General features: G+C 36.3%; 1 protein-coding gene across 1 annotated transcript; it reads left to right on the top strand.

Annotated features, from left to right (window-relative positions):
- On the top strand, positions 1–7,146 carry LOC147556309 (V-type proton ATPase catalytic subunit A-like). The gene is made up of 20 exons (XM_086664161.1): positions 1–817; positions 1,782–1,908; positions 2,085–2,140; positions 2,227–2,283; positions 2,576–2,687; positions 2,791–2,828; positions 2,932–3,033; positions 3,211–3,267; positions 3,363–3,434; positions 3,529–3,630; positions 3,737–3,799; positions 3,883–4,015; positions 4,132–4,238; positions 4,488–4,682; positions 5,327–5,413; positions 5,520–5,624; positions 5,748–5,845; positions 5,947–6,025; positions 6,209–6,297; positions 6,732–7,146. The coding sequence occupies exons 1-20, from the start codon at positions 740–742 to the stop codon at positions 6,844–6,846; spliced, it is 1,872 nt and encodes a 623-aa protein (XP_086520287.1). The 5' UTR covers positions 1–739; the 3' UTR covers positions 6,847–7,146.
- Positions 7,147–10,229: the final 3,083 nt, after the last annotated feature.

The raw sequence follows: 10,229 nt of genomic DNA, 5'->3' as shown, positions 1-10,229 counted from the left end.
AGTAATCACTTTTCTTAATCTTGTCTTCACCTCTCTACTTCTTAATCTTGTAATTCATGAGACGAAGAAAGTTGTATTCATCTACTTTTTGGAATTGTAAAGTGAAAGTTTAGAAAGTTGTATTTAGCTACCAAATAGTTTTCATTTCGAATAATATATTTTTATTCGTTCATTAGTGACGGGTGCCCGACCGACCGATACCGGTTTGCCCGACTATCAAAACGGTCATAGACGGACACTTTGTTGGAGAAAAACTCGAAATGTCCGCCGGTTTTGTCCGGATGTCCGAACGGACACTTAGGACTTGTGCCCGTTCCACCCAAACCAGTTGAGTTAGTGTCTGTTTCCCGTCCGTCCAAACCGATTCTCAACCTTACTCGCAACCGTGTAGATCAAAGTGCAAATACATCGAACGGTTATCAGTCGTTGGACGCATCGATGGTTTCCTGTAGCAAATATTATTGAATAGGTGAAATTTTCATTTAAGATCAATTTTATAATATCTGGGGTCTCCTCTGTTTTGGATCTTTGGCTCTTAGCTGCAGACGGGGAGTGCCAAACCTCTCGTTCTCTCTCTACAAATATCTCCCCCTCTCTCTCTCTCTAAGATATAGTAGTAGGTTGAAAACCTTGACCTTTCTCAGATCTATTCCATTTTCTTCTCTTTTGGCTCCAAGATCTGTGAATTTCGATTTTCCTATTTGAATTCTCTTCCTCCTAATCCGATCTTCCTGCAAAAATGCCGTCTGCTTACGGTGCTCGATTGACAACATTCGAGGATTCTGAGAAGGAAAGCGAGTATGGTTATGTTCGCAAGGTAATCGTTGTTGTTGACCTCATTTATTGAGTTCGTTAGGGTTTTGGTTTTGTCAAATTGAATGATCTGATGCTTTGTTTTTATGTTGTTGGATGTGATTATGGTTTCAGATTGACGATTAAGTGTCAATCCAAGTGTTTTAGTTTACTTGTTTAGTGATTTTTTATGATCTGAAATCATGATTCAAATTTGTTTTACGCTTAATTGGATCGTTAGGTCAATAGTAATTTTGGTTATTAAAAGTGATTGGATGATCCTTGTGGTGTTGTAAAGAGACGTGAATTTACGAGTTAGGTTTTGTTTATAGTCTTTAGATAGTGTCATACTGTAATAGATCAGATAAGATGTTAGATTTTTGCTAGTTATTGCTCAATGATCCTTCTTTTGCAATCCCTTGATTGAATCTTGCTGTTCTAGTTGACGATTGGTTCTCAAAACAGTTTATCTTTCTTTCGGATTTATCGAATCAAGCTAAAGCTTGAACTGGTCTTATAGAAGTGCTAGGCTGCTAGCATCGGAGCTGATTGTTGCTGATTTTAGTATCTGATTGAATATTGATTTCAGATGCTGAGACTAAATTTAAGTTAACAATCAGAACACGTTTTCCTTCAGGGAAGCTACTTCTTTCTGTTGGACTTGAATAGAGGTTGAAAATTTGTAGTGCTTCTCAGACTGAGGTTAATGCGTGTACTCATATTAGCTTAATGGCTTTTGAATTTTTGAGGTCAGGGATGTTGAGTATTCTGATATCTAGGATACAGTTCTGTATTGCTTTCTGATTGAGTTTTAATAATCTAATTGTGAAACTCTCATGTCTGGAATGGACTTCCTGTTGTCTTGAAATGTAAAGATTCCAATTTGATATAGCTCGAGCAGCTGAACTTGGAAACGGGGAAACCTCTAAATGTTAAGATATCATTTGATATTGACTCTCACACTATGCACATTTCTCGTGTGCTAACAGGTTTCAGGGCCCGTCGTCGTTGCAGATGGAATGGCAGGGGCCGCTATGTATGAACTTGTACGTGTCGGTAATGACAATCTTATTGGAGAAATTATCCGTCTGGAAGGAGATTCTGCTACCATTCAAGGTATAAATTTGGTGAACTTTGGCATATCCAATATGTACTATAATATTCGTTCTTTCAGTGTGTAGTGTTTTCTTAAGTCCATCTCATTCAGCACTTCAAAACTTCCTTTTTATCCTTGTTCTTATTTTGTTGGAATATGGCATTTACTCTCAACAATCTTTACTCTCATTATTCAGTATACGAAGAAACCGCTGGTTTGACTGTGAATGACCCTGTTTTACGAACCCACAAGGTATGCTTGCTTCTACACTCTACTTTCTCCAACAGAGTGAGTGTATTCTCTGCTTCATCTTATGAATTGTTCGATTGTCGCTGCAGCCTCTCTCTGTGGAGTTGGGACCTGGAATCTTGGGAAATATTTTTGATGGTATTCAGGTACTTCCTATGTTTCATGCTGCCTGAAGCTTCATTATTTACTTATTTTCTTTCTTGGTAAATGAAATATTCTTCACCGCTCAAGAAAAGAAGAAAAATAAATAAAAAATCAGCCGCAACAATGTGGCAATGCCCACATTGTAACATTCTAATAAACTGCCGCCCGACCCTCGGAATCACACTTTTCATTTTGATGATACACGAGCTTTCTTAATATTCTTATGCAAATGAAAGTTTCCACATTATCAATTCAGCATTAACTTATATGGCATTTTATCAATTTTTAATACAGAGGCCTCTAAAAACTATTGCAAAGCTATCTGGTGATGTCTACATTCCCCGTGGTGTTGCTGTTCCTGCTCTTGATAAAGATATTCTGTGGGAATTCCAACCTAAGAAATTAGGTAATATCTGAGACTAACAATGATACTGTAAACACGGAATTTAGGTAGATTATATGAGTGGTATCTTTTAGTTTGTTACAAATTTTCTTCTTTCCGGTTGCAGGTGAGGGCGATCTTCTAACTGGTGGAGACTTATATGCTGTAAGTTAATACAAAGTTGAAGCTGCTTCTTGGAAACCTTTAGTATTTATGCTCTAAGTTATTTCTTATTCTAACTCATTATCTCGATAATATTTTGGTGCAGACTGTCTTTGAGAATAGTTTGATGCAACATCATATTGCACTTCCTCCTGATGCCATGGGAAAGATCACCTATGTTGCCCCAGCTGGTCAATACTCACTGCAGGTTTGTTTAGTTAACCTTTTTCTTCTTCGCCATCCTCTATTTTGTTATGTAAGTCCTAAAAGGGAAATATAAAATTGTTAAAGTTTTTCTTCTTACATAATCTTTGATAAATTATGGCAACCAAAATTTGTTAGTTATTACAGCTTTGCCTGTTTTGACATTTTCCGACATATGCAGGACACTGTGCTAGAGCTTGAGTTCCAAGGTGTAAAGAAACAGTTTACCATGCTTCAGGTGATTGTTGTTTTTATCTGGTTGTTATTTTAAATTACGCCTTAACTTGCTTTTTGCAGTACTGCTAGTTTCTGACTTGAGTTTGTGCTCTGCAGACTTGGCCTGTCCGTACGCCAAGGCCTGTTGCATCGAAGCTTGCCGCTGATACACCTCTTCTAACTGGGCAGGTAACATAAAGCCTACAATCATGTTGGATTTTCCAGGAGTCTTTGACTGCTTCACATAACATTTTGTTGACCAATTTTTATATTACTTATGCAGCGAGTTCTTGATGCCCTTTTCCCCTCTGTGCTTGGAGGGACTTGTGCCATTCCTGGAGCTTTTGGTTGTGGAAAGACAGTCATTAGTCAAGCTCTTTCTAAGGTGACTTTGTTGTATACTTGGATTATTAAATGGTAACTGTGATGGTGAAGATTCGATTCCAATTCGTAAGTTCTTACTTCTAAGGCGATTACGTGTTCATTTGCAGTATTCCAACTCCGATACCGTCGTTTATGTTGGTTGTGGAGAAAGAGGAAATGAGATGGCGGAGGTGTGTAAAACTTTGTTTATTAATAAAAAGATCGGGTTGTTTCTCATTTAAGATGATAAATTATGTAACACTAAGTTCTGCAGGTTCTTATGGATTTTCCTCAATTGACAATGACATTGCCCGATGGTCGTGAAGAATCTGTCATGAAACGTACAACTCTTGTAGCTAACACTTCTAACATGCCTGTGGCTGCTCGAGAGGCCTCCATCTATACCGGTAATATCTTGGTCCTATTCACCAATTTTATGTTAATCAGATTATAGATCAACCAAGTTGTATGATAAAAACAGAATCATATTTACTAATACTATATTTGAATATGATATATTCAGGTATTACAATTGCTGAATATTTCAGAGATATGGGTTACAATGTCAGTATGATGGCTGATTCCACATCTCGTTGGGCAGAAGCTTTGCGTGAAATTTCAGGACGTTTGGTAATTTTCATCTTGCTACCATATGTTTATAACGACTTTTGTTTTATTTTGATTCTTCATCTGTTTAACCAAAAGAAGATGTTTCTGCTTTACTGCTTCTACTTTGTTTTGTTTTTTTTGCTATCTGGCAGCACCTTCTGCTTTTTTAGTTGTTAACTACTTTCAGTTTTAGTGCAATTTCAAAGTGCAAGAGTTTTGAATGTGATGGAATAGAATTAACCGATGGTTGAATAAATTTTGAAAATGCAGGCCGAAATGCCTGCAGATAGTGGTTATCCTGCTTATCTGGCGGCACGTCTAGCTTCTTTCTACGAGCGTGCTGGTAAAGTGAAATGTCTTGGTGGCCCAGAGCGAACTGGTAGTGTCACAATTGTCGGTGCAGTTTCTCCTCCTGGAGGAGATTTCTCTGATCCCGTTACCTCTGCAACCCTCAGTATTGTCCAGGTAAGAATTATTGTAACCCTCCATTTTCCATGTTTTCCAAATTCCAAGTAATCTACATATCCCTTACTAACTACTAACTACTAACTACTACCGAAGTTATGACAATTTTCATCTCTTTTTCATAGTTTATGGTGTGAACTGCAAACAAAAATAGTTCAGATGGTTATGAATTATAATTGTTTTTTGGAACTACACAAGGTCTGTAAGTTTGAAGTTTGAACCCATAAACAACTGTGTTGCTCCACTGAAGAATGAAGTGGGTCTCACCGAGATCCAGGTTTTTGACCTATTTCATAAGCCTTGTTAGGGTTGTACGTACAATTTAAAATCAAATACTGCATAATCTTTTAGTAATACTCGAAGACGAGAAAAAGTTAACGGACCCGTGTCCCAAAGTTCAAATAGGGTGGTGCCAATGGAAGATAATGAATATCTAATTGTAGTCTATCAATGTTGGTTTTATGTTCTTTTTGGCATGAACCTCTAATCAAATACCTAATCAACCATAACGGGCAAGTGGTCAGGCTAGAGTCCAGATCTCAGTTGACCATGGACAAATAACTAGGTCAATTTATGTCCTTTTGTAATCTATCTATGCAGACCGTTATCAGTTTTAATTATTTAATCAAATTATCATTGTGTAGGTTTTCTGGGGTCTGGACAAGAAACTTGCTCAAAGAAAGCATTTCCCTTCAGTGAACTGGCTTATTTCCTACTCGAAGTACTCAACGGTATGTATTAAAAGCATACTGGATTCCCTGCCCAAAAACTTTTCTACAACTTTTTATAATAAATTTGATCATGAACATTTTCGGGATACTATTTCTCACTTTTCAGGCTTTGGAGTCTTTCTACGAACAATTCGATTCAGACTTCATTGACATCAGGACCAAAGCTCGTGAAGTGCTTCAAAGAGAAGATGATCTGAATGAAATCGTCCAAGTATGTTAACATCTTTCTAAAATTGGCTCCGTCTTAAATTTTCATTTCTGTGCTGTCATTGTACCTCCAGCAAACCCTAACTACCCACCATTAACACGCTAACACGAACTTTTAACATTGTAGCTTGTCGGAAAAGATGCTTTAGCAGAAACTGATAAGATTATTCTGGAGACAGCTAAACTTCTAAGGGAAGATTACCTTGCTCAAAACGCATTTACCCCGTAAGTATTCATATGGTTACATATCAACTGAATTCTAGCTTTTTCTCTTAGTCGTGTCTATTGGACGTGTTCCATTATATATTTTTGTTTGACTTCCACAGATACGATAAGTTCTGTCCCTTCTATAAATCTGTTTGGATGATGAGGAACATTATACATTTCTACAATTTGGCCAATCAGGTAAATCCTTCAATATCCACTTCTTTTGCCTCGTCATTTTGTAAAAACTTGAAATTTCATCGACCACGAAGTTGGATAAAGTAAAGTTGAATTTGCTGAAGAATATTTACCACATCAAACTCCCACAGTTGTGAAATATGTAGGTTCTACTTTTAACACTTCTACTGGGGTTCTAATTTGCAGACAGTGGAGCGAGGATCCGGATCAGACGGCCAGAAGATAACATACTCTGTTATCAAGCAGCGGATGGGAGATCTCTTCTACCGATTAGTGTAAGTGAAATAATATTAGAAGAGTCATGACAGTGAGAATGGGAAATCTCAATGAAAAAATTTCGGTTGTAAAAATCCAAACTAGATTTCTTCTTTTTACTTGGGCCTTATAAATTCGGAATTATTTATGGGGTAGGGATATTCGTCGCTTTTCCTCTGTAAACTGGGCCTTGTGGCCCAAATGAGATGATTTACGGGCTGATTCTTTGTAAGGATGATCCCCTAATCACTAAGGATATCAGTCTTGCATAGAATTTAGGCCCGTATACCATCTTATCACTTCTCATTGGGCCCAAGGAGCATTCTGGAAAACCATTAATCAAATCCAACGCCTTTCCTTAATCTTTGTTCAAATATTGTAGCTCTAGTTTTAAACAGATAGTATTTTTATGTATATAATGAAAATTTCGGATTATCTTCATGATAAAAAACAGGTCTCAGAAATTCGAAGATCCAGCAGAAGGAGAGGCAGCTCTGGTAGCCAAGTTCACCAAACTCCACGAGGATCTGACTACTGGTTTCAGAAACCTAGAAGACGAAACTCGATAAGCAGAAAATTGTTCATCATGCAGAACCACCCAGGTTTTTTCCAAGTATTTCTTCGTTTTTTTGTTTATCTGTTGATTATATGTGTTGGAGCAAACACTGCTGGGCTAGGGTTCATGCCATGTTTAACTTATTTTGTGATGGTTACCCCTTTCGGTTTGTAGTTGAGGTCGTGCCCTAATATTTTTTTTGTTTTTCATTTGTCTTTGATCGTTCTGAGTTCATTATCAAATAAAAGAAACGAACTGAGTAAATTAATTATGTTTATTATTAGTAGAGAATAAAAACTCTGGATTATATTTCTATTAGATAATCCAAATTACTTTGGTATGTAATGTGAGGGATTCCATTATTCCATATCATTGGCAGCTCATTTAATGGTGCTCTCTGATTTGCCTTCTGTGCATCATTTTTCGGTCGAAGGATATGATGTATTTATGTTGCATCATTTTCCCTCTCTTATTTGCCTTATGTTGCATCATTTTTCTGCTCATTAGGGTTCATGGGTCAAATATTCTTTTGCGAATGTGTCTGGTGTACATAAATATAACGTTAAAATGTACATGAGCGATCAGATTAGACGTAGTTGCGGAACGTATGTGGTATCTACAATGAATTTTATGTGCAAGTGTCACAAAGATAACTATTTTTTTGACTTATCCTTTAGATATACATGAAAAATAATAAAATCGATTAGAAAACTATTGATCCAACAAAATTTGGACAAGATCGTACAACACTTCTATAGGTCAAAACTATTTACAGAGCATCTTTGGCTATTTACAAAGGCCAAAAGTTGTAATCTTTTTACTTTCTCTGTAAATAAGGTTTTGCTATTTACAGAGCACGTAGCGACTAAAATCAAATTTTGATAAGATATTTTATTTCCTTCATTCCTAACCCCCACTATCAACATCTTCCACCACCCCAACAATCACTACCACAATTATTAACAATCAACTCACAATCACCTACTAGAAACATTAGTAATGGAAGAACCTAACAATGAGGAAGGTACATTAATGGACGAGCTTGGTGGTCAAGAGGCTTTATTAATGGAAAAGTTTGATATTGAAGAACTCAACTATAGCTCTTCATCGGACTTATATAACAACATTCTAAGTGAAGACATAACTTTAGAGGTAAGATAAACTAATTTGTGGTGATTATTCTAAAAAAGAACTCAGATTTCTAGGTCAAACATTGTAAGTGAACGATCCAAATTTCCAGTGAAATAACGCTTAGAACGATGAACATTTTCGGTGACGTTTTTACCAACAAATTTCGGTGACGTTTTTACCAAACAATTTCGGTGACAAAATTTTGTGTGAAGAAATTTTTTGTGAAGTTACTTTTGTGAAGAAACTTGATTTTTGATGTTTAATTTTTTTCTTAACGTTTCGGTTATTTTGATGTTTAATTTTTCAACATTTTCGGTCAATTTGATGTTTAACTTTTCAATATTTTCGGTCGGTTTGATGTTTATTTTTTCAGCTTTTTAGATGAAGAGGAAGGACCTGTCTCTAAAATAGGGGCTTTATTCTAAATAACTAATAAGTTGTTATAAAGTCAAAAGATTTATAAATAGTAAAAAGTAGATCTACAAATAGCCTGACTCGTAAATAACACTTAGTAGCTCTGTAAATAGCATTGACCCTTCTTTAACTAGTCACCACATTTGAAGGAGTTTGTACCCAGAAAGATCCTAACTTTGTGGCCATAGACTTCCCATAATTTTACTTTTTGCTTTTGTGAATTTAAGATTTATACCCGAGAACAAAAAGAAGTACACAAATAGAGTAAATTGTATATTTGTAGTCCTAGAAATTAATCAAGAAGTGACGGGAACGACGGAACATGTGATTGCAGAAATTTCTATTGAAAACGAATGTTGATGATTCATGTGGGATGACGGAAAAACCCCAGGATTCAATTCATTTAGCCCGTGAAAGTCTTAGTGGATTGCTAAGTTAGCCTTGTTGGATTGCTATGTTTGGGGGGATTTCAATAAGGGTCAAAACAAAGATAGCCTTGTTGGATTGCTATGTTTTGGGGGATTTCAAATTCAATAGTGTCAAAACAAAGATTCGTTATAGTTCAAAAAGATCAGGTTTCCAGCATTTTTACTAGGAAGTTGAGAAGATTCCAAAGGGTGAGCTGTGTTTATAGAGATGGAAGGACTAGTTTCCCTTTCAAGATTAATATAATAATGCCGTTTGAAGAGTGATAAAACAAAGTTAAAGTTTTTGCACATGTTTTAGTTGTTTGTGTCCAATAAAATAGAAGGTGACAAGGCGAAATGATGTGTATATTTGTCATTAACTATAACAAACTGGGGTATAGTTATATAGTTAATTAAGAATATAATTTATTTTAATGTTCTCACACCTTTCCCGAACATTTTTCGAAGGTCTAGAGTTCCACTTGTGCAGCTCATCTACTTGAGATACCTGAGCAATCAATTTGATCTTCCGCCCTTTAGGTTAGCTAGAATTGAATCGAAATCCTTCTTTATAATTCCTTAGCGTTGAAGATGGAGAATTCTCTCTTTTAACTAGACAGATAATTTGGGAATTGATTTTCTTTTCTGTCTTCTGCCAGTAAAATTTGAGAGAAAAAACTTCTGAAAAATTTCTACATATTTATGTTTTATTCATGTTCTTCTACAGAGACTTTTAAAGTCAGAATCTCAATCGAGTTAAGTTTCGTAAAAGGATGAGAAATAAAATTTCGGTAGAAAACCAGTCCTAATTCTTATATGGGGAATTAATCCCATCTTGGATTCTTTTAAGGCCTGGCCTGCCATAAGTCCCATCTATAATAGGACTTGGCTGGTTGACAACCTATATCCCTTGGCCTGGTCATGCGTCTAACCATCCTTTTGCCCTGACATTTGTCCCGATCATTTTGCAATCTTGGCCCGACTCCTAGCCGACCTTTTTCGGATATCTTTCGGCCAGATTTAATATGTTGTTCATATAGCGTTCCCTCGAGTCAAATCTTTCGATCAGTTGACACTCTTCTATGTAACTCGTTGTAGGATTTGATCGTCGTTAGCTGCAAACCATCTGAATAAGCCACAAATAGTTGGTTTCAACTAACCATTACAATCTTTAAAACAATCGGACTCGATGATTTTCATCATTTGTCCTATTCGACAAATAGACCGCATTGCTTTTTAGTCCTAACTTAATTAAAATTTGTCCAAACTTTAAACTCGAATTTTTCATTCATTCGGAATTGGATCCGAGTGATTCTTAAGTCTAAATTGAAGAGCCAGAAGAGACAAACACAATGACGCTCTGTTTTTCTGAGTTTGACGAGTTGGATCGAGCCAAAACCTATCCGTTTCCAACGTATACTAGGCTGGGACAATTTTAATATTT

The sequence above is a fragment of the Eschscholzia californica genome, unplaced genomic scaffold, assembly GCF_041429995.1.
Source record: "Eschscholzia californica isolate CP2 unplaced genomic scaffold, dmEscCali1.0.p SCAF_2, whole genome shotgun sequence".
Classification (NCBI taxonomy): domain Eukaryota; kingdom Viridiplantae; phylum Streptophyta; class Magnoliopsida; order Ranunculales; family Papaveraceae; genus Eschscholzia; species Eschscholzia californica.
The sequence above is the reverse complement of the archived record's forward strand: the minus strand, read 5'-3'. Positions and strand labels throughout refer to the sequence as shown.

Excerpts from the sequence above, each read along its gene's own strand:
- LOC147556309 (XM_086664161.1), top strand. The coding sequence starts at position 740 with ATGCCGTCTGCTTACGGTGCTCGATTGACAACATTCGAGGATTCTGAG. Across the intron at positions 2,141-2,226 it reads CTGTTTTACGAACCCACAAG|CCTCTCTCTGTGGAGTTGGG; the intron begins GTATGCTTGCTT and ends TTGTCGCTGCAG. Across the intron at positions 4,016-4,131 it reads AGAGGCCTCCATCTATACCG|GTATTACAATTGCTGAATAT; the intron begins GTAATATCTTGG and ends TGATATATTCAG.